The following is a 20,333-nucleotide window of genomic DNA, read 5'->3' as shown; positions in this document are numbered from 1 at the left end:
CTGTCAGTAGGCACCTGCAAAAATAGCCTGGCCCCATCCAACTGACCCTCGCCCTTTAGATACTGATAAGCATTGCTCAGATCGCCTCTCCAGATGGTGTGCAGGGAGCTGAGGAGCAGCATAGAGAGGGCAGGCAGCTGGGCAGCCGAGGGCGTGCATCTCCGCAAACCGGGTGCGAAGGGGGGCTGTACTGCAAACACAGCAGCGGAGCAGCTGCTGGGCCGGAGGCACTGCGCTGCCCTAACGCTCCGCTGCACATCAGGCCCCGGAAAGGGAAACCTAAAGCCGCACGCACAGTCCGGGAGGAGCGGAGTCACCGATCCGAGGACACCCATGCCCCCCGACCCCGCCGGGACTGTCACTTCCGGGAGCCGCCCCTACAACTTCCGGGAACTTCCTCATCCACTTCCGTGATTAGCAGTTGTCAGTTCCGGGGCACAGCCATCTGTGCGCAGGCGCCTCAATTATCGTCCACTCGGGGGCGTGGCCTGGAGACCAGGATATGCGCGTCATGCGTGGGGCGGGGCGTTCCGGTCCGTGCGCCCGGGATTGGCGGGAGGTGTGGATGATGAGGCTGCGGAGGTCTCTGATTGGTTCTCTAGCCGAGGGGCGGAGCCCGGAGCTGGCGGGACCTGGGAGCAGCGCGCGAAATCCCTTCTGCAGCGGCTGCGGGGATGGTGCTGCGGGGCGGCGGCGGTGACCCCGAGGGCACGCGGTGAGCAGCCCGGGGGTGGGCGGCCCGGGGGTGGGCGGCCCGGGGGTGGGCGGCCCGGGGGTGGGCGCTGGACGGTGCGTCTCTTCGCAGGGATGATGGCCCCGCGCTGTCCGCCCTCAAGCGCTTGGAGCGGTCGCAGCGCACGGACCGGCTGGACGCGCTGTTCGGCTTCGAGCGGCCCTCCGAGCCCTGCGAGCGGACGGGCTGGCTTATCAACATGCACCCGGTACGGAGCGGTGGCGGGGGGGGCTGGGATCTGCCAGCCGAGCTGTGCTTTCAGCCGGGCTGAAAACGTGGTGCCTGATTGCAGACCGAGGTGCTGGATGAGGACCGGCGGGCGGTGAGCGCTGTGGACTATTATTTCATCCAGGAGGACGGCAGCCGCTTCAAGGTGCTCCTTGCACTCTGCCGACCACCCCCTGTCCCCCCGACCAGTGAGGGTCAGGTGGCCATCACAGTGTACGTGTTTGTGTGCTCTCCCCCAGGTGGCCCTGCCATACAGACCCTACTTCTACGTGGCCACCCAGCAGGTGAGAGCCAGCCCTGCCCTCGCTGTGCTGCACGGGGCCGTGGGGGTGCAGGGCTGAGCTGTGCTCCTCGGCAGGGCTGCGAGCGGGAGGTGTCCTCCTTCCTGGCCAAGAAGTTCCAAGGGAAGATTGCGAAGCTGGAAACTGTCCCAAAAGAAGATTTGGATCTGGTTTGTATTCCTCTGCACTGCTGGATAGTGAATAAAAAGGGGCTGGGAAGAACAGGACAGAGTAATGCAGGTGGAAAGGACTTTCAGAGATGAGGAGCACTGCAGGGCTAAGAGTTAAGGCGCATTGTTGGGGATGTGGACCAAATGCTTTGTAAACACTGATGGACTTGGTCATCACCCACCTCTGTGTGTCCTGAATGGAGCACTGTGCTCCACCTCAGCTTCTTACCCATGTTTGCACTCTGCATCTGAAGTATGTTACTTATTGTTCGGTGATAATGTTGGGTTATAGAATCATTAAGGTTGGGAAAGACCTCTAAGATCCCTGAGTCTAGGCCCAACCTATCCCACCATGCCCACTGCCCACATCCCTCAGTGCCCCATCTCCACGGTTCTGGATCACCTCCAGGGATGGTGAGCCCACCACTCCCTGGGCTGCTGTGCTATTTCATTCCTCTCCATAAGCACACAGTCTTTTCGTGACACGCTCAAGCTGTGTAGCATTGCAGTTGGCCTTCCGCAGCACCTCGTGTCACAGCCATCTCACCACCCTCCCTGATGGTCCCATTGCTTTGCAGCCCAACCACCTGGTGGGGCTGAAGCGGCACTACCTCAAGCTGTCCTTCAGCACGGTGGATGAGTTGGTGAAGGTGAGGAAGGAGATCTCCCCTGCTGTAAGGAAGAACAGGGAGCGTGACCATGCCAGTGATGTGTACACATCCATGCTGTCAAGGTGAGAGTTCTTCCCGTGGATCCTTGGTGTTAAGTTTCTTAGGGATTTTCCATTCTGAGAACTGAATCTGTGTGTGCCTCCTGTTGCTCCAGGACAGTTCATGCAGCTCAGTGCTGTGCCTCAAGAGGGCCCCAGAGCCCTTGGATGCTCTGTCTTGTGGTGGTTCCTGCCTGCAGCCTTCTTGAGTCCCTTGTTCCCTGGGGACAATTGCCAGTTTCTCCCAGGGCACTGAGAGCATCTTTAGTACAGGCTGTGACTAAAGGAAAAACAAAACAAAGCCTTTTCCTACCAGAATGGGCAACTCTTTACAAAACTGGAAACACACTTGATAACACCACAAATTTCTAAAGTCTGCCAGCAAATCCAAATGAAAAAATCAGCCTTCTCGTTGTCTTCCTGTCCCTGATGTCTGATTTCCATTGAAACATATGAGGAATAAATATGAACGGAAATAGCATTCTCTGCTCACCTGAAAGGTGTATGTTTGCTGGTCAGAGTGATTCCTGCGCTGCTCCGTTATCTTTAGACCTGTTACCATACTTTGTAAATCCAAACCCATTTTGTTATACTGATTTCTGTAGAAGTTTGTCAGTACCTCTACACAGATATAGCACATAAGTATAACAGAAAGTGAATGTCAGATGGGGAGTGAAAGGATGCTCTGCTCTCAGCCGTAGGACCATCCTTCCACAAAGGTGCTCATTGTATCAAAGGGAAAACTTTCTCATTCTGTTCTTTACCAACTTCTGTCGGCTCTTTGGATGTTGTTGCTGTCTTGTTGCTTTCACATACAGTCATGTGCAGTCAGTGCTGCTACGTGCAAGATGAGCACTGACCTTCTCACGTACAAGGCTGCCCAGGGAGGTGGTGAAGTTACCCACCCTGGAGGTGTTCAAGGAACATTTGGGTGTTGTGTTGAGGGACATGGTTTAGTGAGAACTACTGGTGATGGGCGGATGGTTGGACTGGATGATCTTGTGGGTCTTTTCCAACCTTGGTGATTCTATGATTCTGCCTTTCTCTGCTCTCTGCAGTGCTCTGGCTGGAGGCAGCCTAACCACAGCGGAGGAAGGAGCCTCTAAAAAGGTCACCAACCAAATGGACAACATTGTGGACATGCGGGAGTATGACGTGCCCTACCACGTGCGGCTCTCCATCGACCTGAAGATCCACGTGGTAAGGGATGAGGAAATGCTGTGCTTTCCTACTGCTGTCCTTGGTCCTGTACTGCTGGCCCCTCACCTCAGTCACTTGCGCAGAAAAGTCAAGTGGTTGATGTGCAGCCCCAGTTTGTGCCTTTCTCCTGAATTATGCTTCATCTGCGGAGCTCCGTTCCTAGTCTACAACCAGAAGCACTGCTGGGAGCAGCTTTGCAGTAAGGCTCTGCCCACCGTTCTGTTCCCAGGCTCACTGGTACAACGTGCGGTACCGTGGCAGCACCTTCCCCCCTGAGATCACCCGCAGGGATGACCTGGTGGAGCGGCCGGTAAGCACCTGCAAAGGGCAGCACTCTGTCTGTACATGGATGTTCTCCTAGAAGCTGACTTCCAGCAGTCGTTCCCAGCATGCAGCTGGTGTCATACTGTGGTGTTCATGGGGCAGGTTTTGGATTTGGGTAGTGCTGTTGAGTTGGGTAAATGGTTACTGAGAGGAGCTGGTTCACTCACTGCACCAACACTGGGTTTGGAAAGTGTGATGGGAATCACCTTCCATCCAGCTTTAGAATCTGTTTTAATGTGTTTGGCCTTACTCAGGATCCCGTTGTCCTTGCCTTTGACATCGAAACCACCAAACTCCCCTTGAAGTTTCCTGATGCGGAGACGGACCAGATCATGATGATCTCCTACATGATTGATGGGCAGGTAATGGGACGGCAGAGCTACCTTCATGCTGCAGCCTTGAAACTGGGGAGCAGGCTGTTGTTCCAGCTCCAGCCAGGAGATGTCAGTTCTGTCTCTTTGTCACTTCCCAGGGCTACCTGATCACAAACAGGGAGATCGTCTCTGAGGATATAGAAGACTTTGAGTTCACTCCCAAGCCAGAGTATGAGGGTCCCTTCTGTGTCTTTAATGAGCCAGATGAAGTAAGTAGGTTCTGCCTGGTGGATACAGCTGCTTTTTACACACTTGGCTATCTTGCTGGCCAAAGAGAACTTATTGCACAGCACTCTGCCCCACTGAGAGACTTATGGGGCCCTGCAGGCATTCAAGGCCAGGCTGGATGTGGCTCTGGGCAGCCTGGGCTGCTGGTTGGCGACCTGCACATAGCAGGGGGTTGGAACTGGATGAGCATTGTGGTCCTTTTCAACCCAAGCCATTGTATGGTTCTATGGTCCAGTAGGTTCTGTCAGCTTTTTGATAGGAATGTAAGAGAGGTTCTGGCTGGGTGGGGAGAATAGGGGAAGGGTGGAGTAAACTACATTATATGTAATGTCTCTCTGGGTTGCTTCATAGTTTTTTGTTCTTCTGTTTCCCACTAGGCTCATTTAATCCAGAGGTGGTTTGAACACGTCCAGGAGACCAAGCCTACCATCATTGTCACATACAATGGAGACTTCTTTGACTGGTAAGATCAGAAATGAAAGCTAAACCAGTTCCTCCTGGGAGGGTGTGGCCTGAGCTATGGGTCAGGGTCGAGTACAGCCCTGATGTCCTTTCCTTTGTGTTGCTTCCAAAGGGGCTGGGTGGGACATGCTGTCATGTCACTGAATCCCCTGTTCAGTGCCTTTTGAAATATGAACTTCTGTAGAGCACTTTTCATTCACATTTTAACTATTCACATTAAAGCAGGAAGCTTTCACTGTGTCCAGATAGATTAAAAATTGTATGTCATTTGTAATAAAGTGTTTGTGGAACTGTTGGTGGAGATGAGGAGAAATGGCTGTTGAATTCTTCTGTCTCATGCTGCCTCTTCCCCCAGGCCCTTTGTAGAAGCAAGAGCTGCAGCTCATGGAATTAACATGTACCAGGAAATTGGATTTCAGAAGGACAGCCAGGGAGAGTACAAAGCATCACAGTGCATCCACATGGACTGCCTAAGGTACCACATACTGCCTCCCTGCTGCATAATTGTATTGTTATCTCTTGGGTTTATATAAAATATCAAAAATTGGACCCACCTGACCCACCAGCCTGCCTGGCATGGGGAGAACAGATTTGTGGCAATTTCACACGTTTTCACACGTTTGTGTGAAATTGCCCCCTGGATCAGTGTTTGGAGGGTGGTTGACTGACTTTGCTGTCCTGGTGGTGTCTCCTCTTGTAGTAAAATGTTTGCCTTTAAGTCACTGAGGTGTGAGAGTATGAGAGTGGTAATGGTGTAAATCTGAGCGATGGAGTAATGTCCTGGTCAGGATTTAAGTGCATAGGTAGAGATATAATCAAGATCCTATTTGCACACCTGAGCCCTTTCTGAAGGTGAGGGCTGGCTTCTATGCACACATTCTCATTGTCCTGTCCAGGTGGGTGAAGAGAGACAGTTACCTCCCAGTGGGAAGTCACAACCTGAAGGCAGCAGCTAAAGCAAAACTGGGCTACGACCCAGTGGAGCTGGACCCTGAGGAGATGTGCCGGATGGCTACAGAGGAGCCTCAGGTATTCCCAGGGTAGATGTGACACTGAGGGACGTGGCTCAGTGGACACGATGGGAATGGGTTGATAGTTGGACTTGATGAATCTCATGGTCATTTCCAACCTTAATGATTCTATGTTTATCATTGAGCTGCTGTATCACATACGACTGGGATTAATTTGGTTCTCACTCTTCTCCAACAGACCCTGGCCACCTATTCAGTGTCCGATGCTGTTGCCACCTATTACATGTATATGAAATACGTGCACCCTTTCATTTTTGCCTTGTGCACCATCATCCCAATGGAGCCCGATGAGGTGAGTGCACCCTGAGAAGAACGAATTGCCTGTTGGGCAAAGAGCTGCATTTCCCACACCACCATGATGTGCTGACAATAAGGCTGACTCCTGCTGCCCTGATCCATTCCCATCATATCAACAGAGAAGGGGGAGAGCACTTGGAGTCTGCTCCTTTTTCTCCACCCCTGCCTTCCTGTGAGCAGAGCCATCCTGGTCCCACGAACCCCGTGCAGCACTTCTGAGAGCAGGTTTGCTTTCTCTTGCAGGTGTTACGAAAAGGTTCTGGGACGCTGTGCGAGGCGCTGCTGATGGTTCAAGCCTATCATGCCAACATCATCTTCCCCAACAAGCAGGAGCAGGAATTCAACAAGCTCACAGAGGATGGCCACGTGCTGGATTCAGAGACATACGTTGGAGGCCACGTGGAAGCACTGGAGTCAGGAGTATTCCGTAGTGACATCCCCTGCCGCTTCAAAATGGTAAAGGGCCCTGCGACCATCCTGTGTGTGCAGATCATGGTGCTCTGGGGTGATCCTCCTTTGGCGTTAATGTTCCCCATCTGCTTTTGCTGGGGTTGGGCTCTAGGAGTGCTCTAGGAGACCATACGGACACCTGAAACTGCTTGGGGCTGAGCTGGGAAGGGATGGGGAGCTCTGTGGCCTCAGACTGGCTGTTTGTAGAATTGCTGCAGAGGCAGAGGAGCAGCCTTTGTTTCTTCCCTGCGCTGTGTGTTTTGCTCTGGTGCCTTTGCCTGCACCTTGATGTGCTGTTCTACACTTTGGTCTCCAAATTGGGGCCAACACTTAGCAGCGCCTGGGCTGGAAGCAGGCGCAGCACTGTCCCCATGCCCCTGCAGAACCCTGCTGCCTTTGACTACTTGGTGCAGAACGTGGAGAAGACACTCCGGCATGCTATTGAGGAGGAGGAAGGTTTGCCACTGGATCAAGTCACCAACTTCCAGGAGGTAATGTCATCCTCTGCCCTAGAGGTCCAGAACAAAGCTTTTAGTGCTGCTCTCCCTTGTATTCCTCCTTTGGTCCTTTCAGTTCTTAGTGCCTCTATGCAAAAGTAAAGAACCAAATTCAACATGTATTTGGCACATTAATTCCTTCCTGAGTTTCATTTCTGCATCATCCCTCCACAGGTCTGTGATGAAATCAAAGTCAAACTGAATTCCCTGAAGGATGTTCCTAACCGAATTGAGTGTCCCCTTATCTACCATTTGGATGTGGGGGCCATGTACCCCAACATCATTCTGACCAACAGATTGCAGGTGGGTGACATCAGGACAGACTCTGTTTTGTCATCTCTCTGATTTGATCCCCTTGAACAGCATGGTGTGAACCTTTTGCTCAGGGCAGGGGCATCAAATAAGGGTGGGGTTGAAACCAAGCATCCTCTGACATCTGTGTCTCTCTTCCTTAGCCCTCAGCAATGGTGGATGAGGCCACATGTGCTGCCTGTGACTTCAACAAGCCAGGGGCCAACTGCCAGCGCCGGATGATGTGGCAGTGGAGAGGAGAATTCAGTGAGTACAATGGACACCTTGCTGTCCCACTCAGTGAGGCCGAGTACAGTAGGGACCTTGCTGTCCCACTGCATGTTGCTGAGACTGATTCCTGCTTCTCCTCTGGAAAACTCCCCGTTGCCCTCCTTGCAGTGCCTGCGAGCCGCAGTGAGTACCACCGCATCCAGCAGCAGTTGGAGTCGGAGAAGTTCCCTCCACTCTACCCTGATGGAGCACCCCGTGCTTTCCACGAGCTCTCTCGAGAGGAGCAAGCCAAGTATGAGAAGAAGCGGCTGGCAGGTAAGAGTTAATGTCATGAGCTGAGGCACAGAGTGATGCTGTTCAGCCAGAACCTCGTGCAGCTCTGTCCACCCCTTCTGTGTGTCCACCTCCTCCCTCCACAGCGGGCATGGACTGCTGAGAAACAACCTGTGTTATTCCCTTGACCAGATTACTGCCGCAAAGCCTACAAGAAGATCCATGTCACCAAGGTGGAGGAGAGGGTCACCACCATCTGCCAACGAGAGAACTCCTTCTATGTGGACACGGTGCGAGCTTTCAGGGACCGCCGCTACGAGTTCAAGGGGCTGCACAAGGTATTGGGCTGAGTCCTGCTTTCGTTGTCCACCTGAGGATGGGGAGTTCTCACCAACTGCTGAAAGCCTGAGCCCTGAAGGATGGGTTTGTTCAGCCTTTGTATTCAGTAGAGATATGATAGAATGGTTTGAGTTGGCAGGGACCTTTAAAGGCCATCTGGGGCAAATCCTGTGCAATGAACAGGGGCACCTACAGCTGATCAGGTGCTCAGGGCCCAGCCCAACCTGACCTTGGGTGTCTCCGAGGACGGGGCACCCACCACTTCTCCAACTCTGCCTGTCACTCCCAGGTGTGGAAGAAGAAGCTGTCTGCAGCCATGGAGACAGGAGATGCCTCTGAAGTGAAACGCTGCAAGAACATGGAGATCCTGTATGACTCCCTGCAGTTGGCACACAAGTGCATTCTCAATTCTTTCTATGGCTATGTCATGCGGAAAGGGTGAGTCTGAGCTGGCTGAGTCCTCCAGAGACCACCCAGGGTTGTTTTGGGGAGACAGCCACTTCCTTCACCTGCTTCCATAGCACAAGGATGAGTGATCCCTGAAACACATCCCTCTTGCTTCTATTAATGACTTCTGATCTTTGAGACCTATAGTGTTGAGCAACGAGGGGCAGCAGTCTTCTCTATTTGTGTTTTCTTTGAGAAACCACTTAGAAGGAAAGGAGAGCAGTCTACCAAGGCACAGTGCTGCTTTGTTCCTTGCTCTTCTCCCTCTGGGTGCCTTCCTGCCCTTTCCCATAGCTGGCTGTAGGGTAGCACTGCATCCCCTTCAGCTGGACTCCTCTGTTCCCAGAGCTCGATGGTACTCCATGGAAATGGCCGGGATTGTCTGCTTCACAGGAGCCAATATCATCACGCAGGCCAGGGAACTGATTGAGCAGATTGGGTGAGTGTGTGCTGAGTTGGGAAGGAAAGGTTCTTCTGCACACCCTGAGAGTGGGGTTTGAGTCTGTGGAGCAGAGAACCAGTGGGGGAACATCATGTGCCGAAAGATCAGTGTTTTGTGTTGAAGATTCAGATTGCTGGCATTGATGGTTTGTCTGCTACCTTACAGGGGCTCACTTTAGAGAAGGGACAGGAGAGTGGAGCAGTAGGCTGCATCCTCTATGCAGGCAGCAGCAGAGCTGTTATTCAGTATCATCTGCTGATTTCCTGAGTGATCTTCCTTCTTTCCTTAGGAGGCCTCTGGAACTGGATACGGATGGGATTTGGTGCGTCCTCCCCAACAGCTTCCCAGAAAACTTTGTCATCAAGTCAACCAATGCCAAGAAGCCAAAGGTGACAATCTCCTACCCAGGTGCTATGCTGAACATCCTGGTGAAGGTGAGTCTCACACCCATTCCAGCCAGCTTTGGAGTCTGGGGAAATGAGTGGAGGACTGACCAGGAGAGAAAGTGTGGTATCTCCTGGTAGAACCAGCCCAGCTGTTGAGTCAGGCTGTTCTTTTGGGGCTGTGTCTGCAGGAAGGCTTCACAAATGATCAGTACCAGGAGCTGCAGGACCCAGCTTCTCTCACCTATGTCACACGCTCAGAGAACAGCATCTTCTTTGAAGTGGATGGGCCATACCTGGCCATGATCCTTCCAGCTTCCAAGGAGGAGGGAAAGAAACTGAAGAAAAGGTAGGACTCAAAGCTTGAAATACTGTTACGTCCCCAGGTAGCTTTTGACTTTCCTTCTGAGGTCTTTTTGTATTGCTTATGTTCTACCTCATCTCTTTCAAATTCACCAATATTGGTCTTTCTGTCCCTCAGGAGTTCCAGTAATTTATTTCTGTGAAGTTTCCCCTTTCTTCTCTTTTTGGAGAAAAGGAATGGGTGCTGCTATTACATATTATTACATTATAGGAAAGCAGTTGTCATCAAATATTACTGATTTTTCCACAGCAACCTAAGTGGGAACACCAGCGGTGTGTAGCTAAGGAGGTGCCTGTGGACCTGGGTCTGAACTCAGAAAAGCCGTTTCCATTCTCCAGGACCCTCTGTCCTTAAAATGCTCAGCCTGTCTGTGCTCTCTGCCCATCAGACAACTTCTAACATCTGCCATCTCTTGTTGATGCCTTTCCATGCCATGGCAATGCCATACAAATTAAACTGATGCCAAGCACTGAATGGATGCTGTACATAGGACTCTTCCCTCAGGGCCTCCTTATTCCCTGTGGTTTCAGGGTGTTGGCAAAGGCATTTATTCCTTGGTCATGCTCAAATGGAAATAATGTAGAGGCTACTGGTAGGCACCATCACCAGTGGAGGAAGTATGCAGCCATACTAGTGAGTTGGGCTGTCAAAATAATGTAGACTTGAGTATCATCTCTCTTCCTTTAGCTGAGCTTCTGTTAAGGTTTATCTTGAGACATACATACAAATAATGGGTAGGGAAAAGCAAAAAAATGGAAGAGGGTAGCATATTCTTAGAACCACATCATTAGCTACACCCAGTTTCCCCTGAATCGTTTTGCTAAGCTTACAAACCTTCCTTCTTTTCTCTAAAGCTCTTCCTGATACCTCCCTCCGTATCTCCACCACCTTGCTCTGTCTCACCTCCTGGTCTTTACTGGTGTGCAGTTCAGAACACTCCCTCAGTTGGTACTGATAGGCTGGGGCACAAACTGTTTTGCTTTCTCAGACCAAGCTGACGCAGTCTGTGTGCCCCAGGTACGCAGTGTTCAATGAGGATGGGTCCCTGGCTGAGCTGAAGGGCTTTGAGGTGAAGCGCCGGGGCGAGCTGCAGCTGGTGAAGATATTCCAGTCTTCTGTATTCGAGGCCTTCCTGAAAGGCACCACCCTGGAGGAGGTCTATGCTTCTGTGGCCAAGGTGGCTGACTACTGGCTGGATGTGCTGTACAGCAAGGTACGCATTGCTTTGCATGTTCCATGCATCCCTAAAGTGGTATAAAAGAAAATATAAGAGCTGGTTGGATGCCGTGATGTTTAATCACCAAACTCTTGCTATGTATTTTTGTTCCCCCTCTGCCTTCAGGCTGCCAACATGCCCGATTCGGAGCTGTTTGAGCTCATCTCAGAGAACCGTTCCATGTCTCGCAAACTGGAGGACTATGGGGAGCAGAAATCCACCTCCATCAGCACTGCCAAGCGCCTGGCAGAGTTCCTGGGGGACCAGATGGTGAAGGATGCAGGGCTGAGCTGCCGCTTCATCATCTCCAAGAAACCCGAGGGCTCTCCTGTCACTGAGAGGTACCCATGTCTGGAAGGGCCGAGGCTTGTGACAGCACGTAGGCAGGGCAGGGTGGCAGCAAGGGGTGATTGGATACTGTGTGACTGAGGTTTGCAAGGTGTAATGCTGTACAGCTGTTGCATGATGGGAGGGGAAAACCCTGAGGGTCTCTGCAGTATGGGAAAGGGGATGCTCTGCAGCCAGGACCTTGCTCTGGGTGGGCACTAAGTGCTTCCTTGCCTTCTCCAGGGCCATCCCCCTTGCCATCTTCCAAGCAGAGCCCAGCGTACGGAAACACTACCTCCGGAAATGGCTGAAGAGCCCCTCGCTGCAGGACTTCAACATTCGGGCGGTGAGTTGAGCACGGCCTGTGGCTCTGCTGGGGCAGCTCATCCCTCTGGCGCCGTGTGGGCAGCAGCTGTGAGGGATCCCCAGGAAAATTCAGATTTGAAGGATTGACTATCCAGAAGATAAGGAATTTATCAGGTGGTCACAGCCAGAGGATTGTGATCAGCAGCTCTACGTCCAGGTGGATGCTGCTGAGGAATGGTGTCCCTCAGGGGATCATCTTGGAAATAATACTCTTCAAAATCTTTATTGATGACATGATTATGGGATTGAATGCACCCATCCCTGGAGGTGCCCAAGGCCAGTCTGGATGGGGCCCTGGGCAACCACACGGCAGGGGTTGGGGTTGTGTGGGCTGTAAGGTCCTTTCCAACCCAAGCCATTCTATGAAATGCTGGATCCCACATCTACTGGCAAAACCTAAACTTGTATCCTTCTGTTCTGCTTCCTTCACTCCCCACTCCTCTGCCCTGTTCACAGATTCTGGACTGGGACTACTACATTGAGAGACTGGGAAGCACCATCCAGAAAATCATCACTATTCCTGCAGCCCTGCAGCAGGTACAGGAGTGGGAAGCAATTCCGTACTGGTAGGAGAGCATTAAACAGGGACTGTAATCTGGGGCTGTTCTTCAGGTAAAGAACCCGGTGCCACGGGTCCGGCACCCGGACTGGCTGCACAAGAAACTCCTGGAGAAGAATGATGTGTACAAACAGAAAAAGATCAACGAGCTCTTCACTTCTGAAGGCAAGAGGCAGGTAAGGAGGGCAAGGGAAGGGTGCTGGGTGTGCTAAGCAGGGACTGGTCCTGCAGCACGCCTTCCTATTGCCCTTTCTCCCCCCAGGTCCTCGCCAACCAGCCCCAGGAGGGCACATCCAGCTCACAGGTTGGTGACATAGAGGATTTTGGGGCTGCCAAGAGACTTCAGCCATCCGTTCCCATTGCGAACAAACGGAAGCGAGTCCCTACTGCAGAGGAAAGCCAAGAGATGTCCCAGAGCTTGGAGCTGTCCCAGTCCTGGCGGGAGATCCTGGGTCCTCCTCCCTCCATGGGCACCACCAAGGTGGGCAGAGGAAACTGGGGAACAGACTTGTGGCCGTGTGCCAAGCTCTGAGCCCACTCTGCTTCCACGGGTTGTGGCTACAAAGAGAAATGCAAGTGAGAGAGAGGCCAAACGGGGGCAAGCGGGGACACGGGCCGGACAGGAAGGCCTGCTGGCGCAGCACTCGGGGTCGCACGGATGGGAAGCAACCGCTGGTTCTTGAGGCCGCCCCTCACACGCTGTCGATCCATGCAGGAGGAGCTCGTGGCCTGGCTGCGTTTCCACCAGAAGAAATGGGAGCTGCAGGCCCGGCAGCGACGCGAGCGGCAGAAGAGGCGGCGCCTGGAGGACGGAGGGTCGGCGGCGGGCGGCGGGGTGGTCCGTGATGCCCTCTCCAGGGGGCTGGGCAGCTACCTGCGCCGCACCGCGCGCAGCATCCTGGACCTGCCCTGGCAGATCGTGCAGGTATTGCTGCCAATCTCAGCCCGTGTGACTGCTAATTGGCCACGTCGGATCCCCGATGTGCTCCATGGGCTGTGTGTAAGAGCTGATTGCGTGTTGGGTCTCCCCACTCACGCCGTCTCGAAACCTGGGTCCTGCAGATCGCTGAGACCAGCCAGCCTGGCCTGTTCAAGCTGTGGGCAGTGATTGGGAGCGACCTGCACTGCATCAAGCTGAGCATCCCCAGGGTGTTCTATGTCAACCAGCGCGTCGCAAAGCCCGAGGAGGGAGCGGTCTACAGGAAGGTGAGGACCTGTTCCAGCCCCAACGCTTCTAGGACAGGGAAACCATGCCCTTCAGCTCGTGCTATGAGTGCCCCTTCTATTGGCAGGTGAACAGGATCCTGCCCCGATCGAACCTGGTGTACAACCTGTACGAGTACTCAGTCCCTGAGGACATGTACCAGGAGCACATCAACGAGATCAACGCTGACCTCTCTGCTCCAGACATCGAGGGAGTGTATGAGACTCAGGTAACCCCTCCGGTGCTCATATTCCCTCTATGTTTTTAAGGAGTGCTGAGTGGTAGCTTGCTGCTCTTACTGTGAGTACCAATGGCAGAGGACACCTGGAAGTTAAAAATGCAGGGGCACAGTTACAGGGTCAAAGACCCACCACAGTGGAGTACTCTGGAATGTAACCACTTGTGCATGGGCAGAGGTGAAGAATAGCAGTATGTGGTTTAAGGTTTGTCAAGGAAAGGGGGTTGGGTTTATTTGGAATTGGAAAACCTGGAGACCTTTAAGCAGAAAGATCATCCTCTAAACCAAAGCAGAATGAGACTGCTTATATTTAAACTAGGAAAGATGAATAAAAAGACAATTTAGAATAAAGATGAGGAAAACCCCCATGTAGTTCTCTAATCCTCTAAAATGAGTTTATAAAATCATGGTGTGCCAGAAAGAAAATGTGACATAGCTTGAAATTTTGGGGAAGAGCAAATAACCTAAATGAGGTTCAGCTATACACATGTAAAGCATCAAACCAACATGAAATGTTCTGTGCTATTAGCAATGGCAGCCTGAAAATGAAGAGGAGAAACTGGGATGCTTGCTTCTAATTGAGGACATTTACTCAGCATCTGAAAACCCAGTGATGGGAATATAATTTAAAAGGCACCGTAGCCTCAGGATCTGACCTATATAGAAGAGGCAGAGTAGGTTGCACCATTTTCAGAGTGGTGCTGTATGTTGAAAGAAATGTGAAGGCAAACAAATTTGCAACTAAAACACAATATAGAATTACTACAGATTGAAAATCTTTGCCTAAGCAGGAAAGCTTGGCCTGCTCAGGGGTGTTATTAACTACAAAATCTTCCAGCAGCAAACCTCAGTCCTCTCCACTGTTGTGGTGTTTAATCAGTAGAACTAGATAAAACCAAGAAGCTAGCTAAGAGGCAGTTAAAAATAATAATTGAAATAAAACAAGGTGCTCAGAGACATTAAAAAGATGCTGATATTGGGATAAAGACAAAATGATTAAGGAATGGCGGGTCGTGTGGGGTCTAGATAGGAACGAACATGAATTAGGAACACGGTCTGCAGTGGTACCAAAGCCAGGCCTGAGGCACCACAGGCCCCCATGTTTTTGAGCTGGGTTGCTCTCAGTCTGGATGTTGAGGGGAGTTAGGCTGAGAGCTGCTGTCCAACCACATCTCTTGGTACAGGTGCCACTGCTGCTGAGGGCCCTGATCCAGCTGGGCTGTGTCTGCATGGTCAGCAGGCAGCTCGCCAGGCACCTGACGGGCCGTGAGGCTGACACCTTCGACATCGAGCACCTGGAGATGCGCTCGCTGGCGCAGTTCCCCTACCTGGAGCCGGGTGAGGCAGCAGGCAGAGCTACTGGTGGTGTGCCTGGCACCTGGCACCCAGCACACACCACTCACGTGCACTTCATCCGTAGGGAGCATCCGCCACATCTACCTCTACCACAGCTCCCAGGGCAGCAGGGCCCTCTTTGGCCTCTTCGTCCCCGCGCAACGCAAGGCTGCTGTCTTTGTGCTGGACACGGTAGGAGCCTGGAAGCTTCCTTTATGCACACAGCGGCGGGTTTTCATCAGAGATAGCCTGTCCTGGGCTCCCAGCATGCAGCCTTCACCCTCACTGTGTCACACTCTGGTTCCAGGTGCGCAGCAACCAGATGCCAAACCTCACCACCATGTTCTCAGCGGAGCGCAGCGCGCTGCTGGAAAGGGTGGGTGAGGAGCTGCTGCCTCCAGACAAGCACACCTTCGAAGTGCGCGCCGAGACCGACCCCAAAGCCATCTGCAGAGCCATCCAGCGGCTGCTGCTGGGGTACAAGGTGAGAGCTGGAGGCACCCCGTGGGTGTGTTGTGGGGGGAAGGTGCTGTGGGAGGCACTGCTGCATAGACGTGGGTGTTGCTGTGGGGTTTTGCCATGCTTGGGGCAGCTTGCTGCGGAGCTGGATGCTTCGAGAGGTGCTGTGCGCAGTGCCGAAGGTGCAGTCCCTACAGTGGGATGAAGAACGTGGCCCTGTTGGCCTCCAGTGGAACACTGGTGCTGGCTGGAGAGGTGCAGGACATGTCTTCTGCTCACAGGATGAGCGCCGGGGTCCCACGTTGATTGCCGTGCAGTCCAACTGGGAGCTGAAGCGGCTGGCGAGCGGCATTCCCATCCTTGAGGAGTTCCCCCTGGTCCCCATCCGGGTGACAGATGACATCAGCTACTCAGTGCTAGACTGGCAGCGCCACGCAGCCCGACGAATGATCCGCCATTACCTCAACCTGGACACGTGCCTGTCCCAGGCCTTTGAGATGAGCAGGTACCTGGGGCTGCCCACATTGCCCTGGGGCTGCCCATGCTCCTCACTGTGAAGAAACTGCAGCCAAGCCAAGGGCAGGTGCTGCATTCCTTGTTGGGACAGGCATGGCTGTGCTCACTCCTGATGACTGTACTTCTCCCTTTCCTCCAGATATTACCACATTCCCATCGGGAACCTCCCTGATGACATCTCCACCTTTGGCTCTGACCTGTTCTTCTCACGGCACCTCCGTCGTCACAACCATTTGCTGTGGCTCTCACCCACGGCCCGCCCGGACCTGGGGGGGAAGGAGGCTGATGACAACCGCCTCGTCATGGAGTTTGATGAGAGAGCCTCGGTGGAGATAAACAACCCTGGCTGCTATTCCACGGGTGAGGAGAGCAGAGCCAGGTGTGCTGCTCTGTGTGCGCTGCACAGGGCTGGATGCAGTAGTTCTGAGCTGGCAGCTTTGGCAGTGATTTGGGCAAGGTGTGTGTGGTGGGCGTGATCTAGGGATGGGAGGTCCTGTGTGCAATGGGAAAATGTATACGGGTATCCAAGTATAGATCCGTTCCTAATTTATGGATGTCAATAGCAGCACTAGGAAGAGTTTGGGATGGGGATGCCCTGCCTGCCTGCTGAGAGGTTGTGCTTCTTCACAGTGTGTCTGGAGCTGGACATCCAGAGCCTGGCTGTGAACACAGTGCTGCAGTCCCATCATGTAAATGATATGGAAGGAGGTTCCAGCATGAGCATCAGCTTTGACGTAATTCAGCAGGCATCCTTGGAAGATATGGTGACAGGGAACCAAGCTGCCAACATCCCAGCCAGCTATGACGAAACCGCCCTCTGCTCCAACACATTCAGGTAGGGCTGGAGGAGCTGGAGGCTTACAGAGGCACTTATTTACCCTGTGGCCAAGGGCCTGAGAGTCATCCTGCATATCTCTGAAAGCGTGTCCCTTTCTGGAAGGAGGAAGGGATTGTTTGTAGCCAGTGGGGTGATGTTTCTCTGTGCTCCCTGGCAGGATTCTGAAGAGCATGGTGGTGAGCTGGGTGAAGGAGATCACGCAGTACCACAACATCTATGCAGACAACCAGGTCATTCACTTTTACCGCTGGCTTCGCTCTCCTTCCTCTCTGCTCTACGACCCGGCGCTGCACCGCACGTTGCACAACATGATGAAGAAGCTTTTCCTGCAGTAAGTGAGAACAGGAGCTTGTCAGGCCCTGAGAAAGAGGGGACAGGCATAGCATGACATTTGTGACCGGGATGCTGTTGGCACCCCCAACCAGTTCCTTCTGTTGCATTTTCCTAAGGCACAGGGCTGCAGATGGGCAATGAGTCAGAGCCACTGTGCCGTTTGCTGCTAACGGGGAGCTGGATGGCAGCAGTTCTTCCTGCATGCTGAATGCAGCTCCTGTGCTCTGCCTGCAGGTTGGTGGCTGAGTTCAGGCGCCTCGGCTCTTCGGTGGTGTACGCCAACTTCAACCGGATCATTCTGTGCACCAAGAAGCGGCGAATCGAGGATGCCATCAGCTACATGGAGTACATTATTAACAGGTGAGCAGCACCCGGCTTCCCAGAACTCTTGTAGGATTCAGTCCAGAAGGGACCTTTAGGAGAATGTGGGTGGTTGCCCTGTCATTGCCAACACCACTCCATCCCAAGGAGAAGGCTTTTAATTAGGGCAGATGCTGATGTCATGGGTGACTGCAGTCTCTTCCCTCCAGCATCCACTCAAAGGAGATCTTCCACTCTCTGACTATTTCCTTCTCCCGCTGCTGGGAGTTCCTGCTCTGGATGGATCCAGCCAATTATGGAGGTATCAAGGGAAAAGTGCATTCTCGCATCCACTGCGGGGAGGTAAGGGAGAGGAAGCACTCAGTCCCCAAGGAGCTGAGCTGAGGCTGGAATTGAGCTGACTGGGGAGGCATCATCTGGCTCCGAGGAGCTCTTTAACATCACTGCCTCATTGTGTGCTGTTCCAGAAGGATACCAGCAATAAGCAAGCACTAGAGGAGGGAGACAGTGAGGAAGAGGAGGAGGTAGGGGAAGAAGATGAGGAAGATGAATCCAACGTGGAGGAGCTGCTGGAGAACAGTTGGAACATCGTGCAGTTCTTGCCACAGGCTGCCTCCTGCCAGAACTACTTCCTGATGATTGTGTCGGGTGAGTAGGGCTTGGCAGTTGATCCCAAGAGCCCTGCAACGAGGCAGCTGCTGCTGCTGCCCCAACACGGGCTGTCCCCATTGGTGTCCCTGCAGCCTACATCGTGGCCGTGTACCACAGCATGAAGGAGGAGCTGCGACGCAATGCCCCCGGCAGCACTCCTGTTAAGAGAAGAGGCACCAGCCAGGTGACCCAGGAGGCACAGGGCGAGACAGGAGCCATGCCTGGTGGGTGCCCAGCGTGGGCTTTTGGGGCTGGCACTGCTGCAGCCCAGGGGAAGGCAGGGAGCCTCCCGCCTGGCTGGCCACACCTGCACTGCATGCACTTACAGCTCTCCTCTTGGTCTCCCTAGGCATGATCACCTTCTCACAGGATTACGTGGCCAATGAACTCACTCAGAGCTTCTTCACCATCACGCAGAAGATCCAGAAGAAGATGTCTGGTTCCCGACACACCACTGAGCCATCAGACTTGTTCCCAGTGCTGCCTGGCTCCTACTTGCCGCTCAACAACCCTGCTCTGGAGTTCATCAAATATGTTTGCCAGGTCAGCTGGGTGGGCTGGGCTGCTTCTCTGAGGGTTTGTGCTCAGGGCTCAAACTCTGTAGTCCATTGGCTCTGATCTGCCACAGCTTTCCTTCAGGAGTGCCCTGCAGATCTGCAGCCAATTTGTTTTGGCCTGCCCTGCTCTCATCCATGTGAGGTGTGAGTTGTCCTCAGGAGGACTCTGCTGGTGGGCTCACTGGGCTCTCTTTTGCAGGTGCTGTCCCTGGATGCCAATGTCACCAACCAGGTGAACAAGCTGCGCAGGGACCTGCTGCGCCTCATCGAGGTGGGAGAGTTCTCAGATGAAGCCCAGTTTCGGGACCCTTGCCGCTCCTACGTGCTCCCTGAAGTCATCTGCAGAAACTGCAACTTCTGCAGGGACTTGGACCTGTGCAAGGACCCAGCCCTCTCCCAGGTACAGCCATGGACACGGAGGCTTTGCTCTATGCCTGTCAATCCCTCTTCCTCCCTCATGCCCTTTGCTTGGCTCTGTGCAGCTCAGCCTCTCCGAAAGCCCATTTCTATGCACACCCTTTTCCAGCTCTCTGTGAGAAGTCCCAGTGCTGTGTGCTCCATTCTCTCCAGGAGCAGAGTTCACCCTGATTGCACCTCCCTGGCACTGGGGACTTGCCAGGCAGCTTTGTTTGGCAGCTTTCCTCTTAGGAAGAGTCTGTTCTGTGCTCACTGCCCTCCCCTTTGCCTCCAGGACGGATCGGTGCTGCCTAGCTGGGTGTGTTCCAACTGCCAGGCACAGTACGACTCTGACTCCATAGAAATGGCCTTGGTGGAAGCCCTGCAGAAGAAGCTGATGGCCTTCATGCTGCAGGACCTGGTGAGCACCGGACTGCCCTAGGGGGGCAGATTGACCTTGCAAACAGCATGGAGGCGTTGGTCCCACACATCTCATCAGCCCCTGGCAGCACTTCCCTGCCTTTGTGCCACTCGTGTGCCCAGCAGAGGGCTGGGTGTCTCATCCCACCCCACCTAAAGCTCCTTTGCCTCTTAGGTGTGCAAGAAGTGCCACGGTGTGAAGGACACACACATGCCTGTGTACTGCAGCTGTGCTGGAGACTTTGCCCTCACCATCTCCTCCCAGGTACTCCTGCAGCATGCTGGCCCCTCCCCCATGTTGGTGGCTTCATGCGTGGTGACCATCCTAGTGGGTTAGGGCTGGGATGCCCTCCTGCTGCCCTCCTGCCTTTCCTCTAACCACTGTCCACCGTATGAGCTTCTCTTCTCCTTCCTCCCTCAGACCTTCATGGAGCACATCACCATCTTCCAGAACATTGCCCGGCACTATGGCATGGCCCATCTGCTGGAAACCATCGAATGGCTGCTGCACACCAACCCCCAGCTCCAGCAATGAGGCTGCACCTGCATCCTGCATCTGGGGTTGGTTAGGAACTGCTGGGTGCTGCACCAACGGGTGAGGAGCTGTGCTTCCTGCAACCAGCCCAGCACGGGGCAAGGGTGTGTGGGAGCCGTGCTCCATAGGAATCATGTGCCCAGGGTGCTGGAGGTGTGACCCAGTGTGCCGGCCAGGTGTGTTTTTAATGTAGAATATGTATAAATAAATGTTTTGTTTAAAGCACGCCTGGTTCTTGCAGAGGGGCAGCGGGGCAGGGCCCGGCTGTGCAGGAAGGAGCAGGGAGCTGCCTCTGTTTGCTCCCAGGC

At 53.5% G+C, this 20,333-nt stretch overlaps 1 protein-coding gene across 1 annotated transcript; it reads left to right on the top strand.

Annotated features, from left to right (window-relative positions):
• Positions 1 to 592: 592 nt before the first annotated feature.
• POLE (DNA polymerase epsilon, catalytic subunit) lies at positions 593 to 20,247 on the top strand. The gene is made up of 49 exons (XM_085238580.1): positions 593 to 715; positions 806 to 941; positions 1,026 to 1,106; positions 1,201 to 1,245; positions 1,320 to 1,412; positions 1,991 to 2,145; positions 3,180 to 3,321; positions 3,551 to 3,631; positions 3,900 to 4,007; positions 4,118 to 4,228; positions 4,625 to 4,710; positions 5,065 to 5,184; positions 5,606 to 5,738; positions 5,919 to 6,032; positions 6,281 to 6,493; positions 6,871 to 6,978; positions 7,159 to 7,287; positions 7,440 to 7,542; positions 7,675 to 7,821; positions 7,972 to 8,117; positions 8,408 to 8,556; positions 8,912 to 9,004; positions 9,297 to 9,441; positions 9,582 to 9,739; positions 10,772 to 10,967; positions 11,097 to 11,311; positions 11,541 to 11,643; positions 12,120 to 12,200; positions 12,276 to 12,398; positions 12,485 to 12,703; positions 12,938 to 13,147; positions 13,285 to 13,428; positions 13,515 to 13,655; positions 14,849 to 15,002; positions 15,085 to 15,191; positions 15,307 to 15,483; positions 15,740 to 15,963; positions 16,114 to 16,334; positions 16,605 to 16,809; positions 16,970 to 17,143; positions 17,380 to 17,505; positions 17,676 to 17,808; positions 17,934 to 18,114; positions 18,210 to 18,341; positions 18,467 to 18,660; positions 18,874 to 19,074; positions 19,366 to 19,491; positions 19,666 to 19,755; positions 19,912 to 20,247. Exons 1-49 carry the CDS (start codon positions 675 to 677, stop codon positions 20,023 to 20,025), a joined length of 6,828 nt encoding a protein of 2,275 aa, XP_085094706.1. The 5' UTR covers positions 593 to 674; the 3' UTR covers positions 20,026 to 20,247.
• Positions 20,248 to 20,333: the final 86 nt, after the last annotated feature.

This window comes from Meleagris gallopavo, chromosome 17, assembly GCF_905368555.1.
Source record: "Meleagris gallopavo chromosome 17, MGAL_WU_HG_1.1, whole genome shotgun sequence".
Classification (NCBI taxonomy): Eukaryota; Metazoa; Chordata; class Aves; order Galliformes; family Phasianidae; genus Meleagris; species Meleagris gallopavo.
The sequence above is the reverse complement of the archived record's forward strand: the minus strand, read 5'-3'. Positions and strand labels throughout refer to the sequence as shown.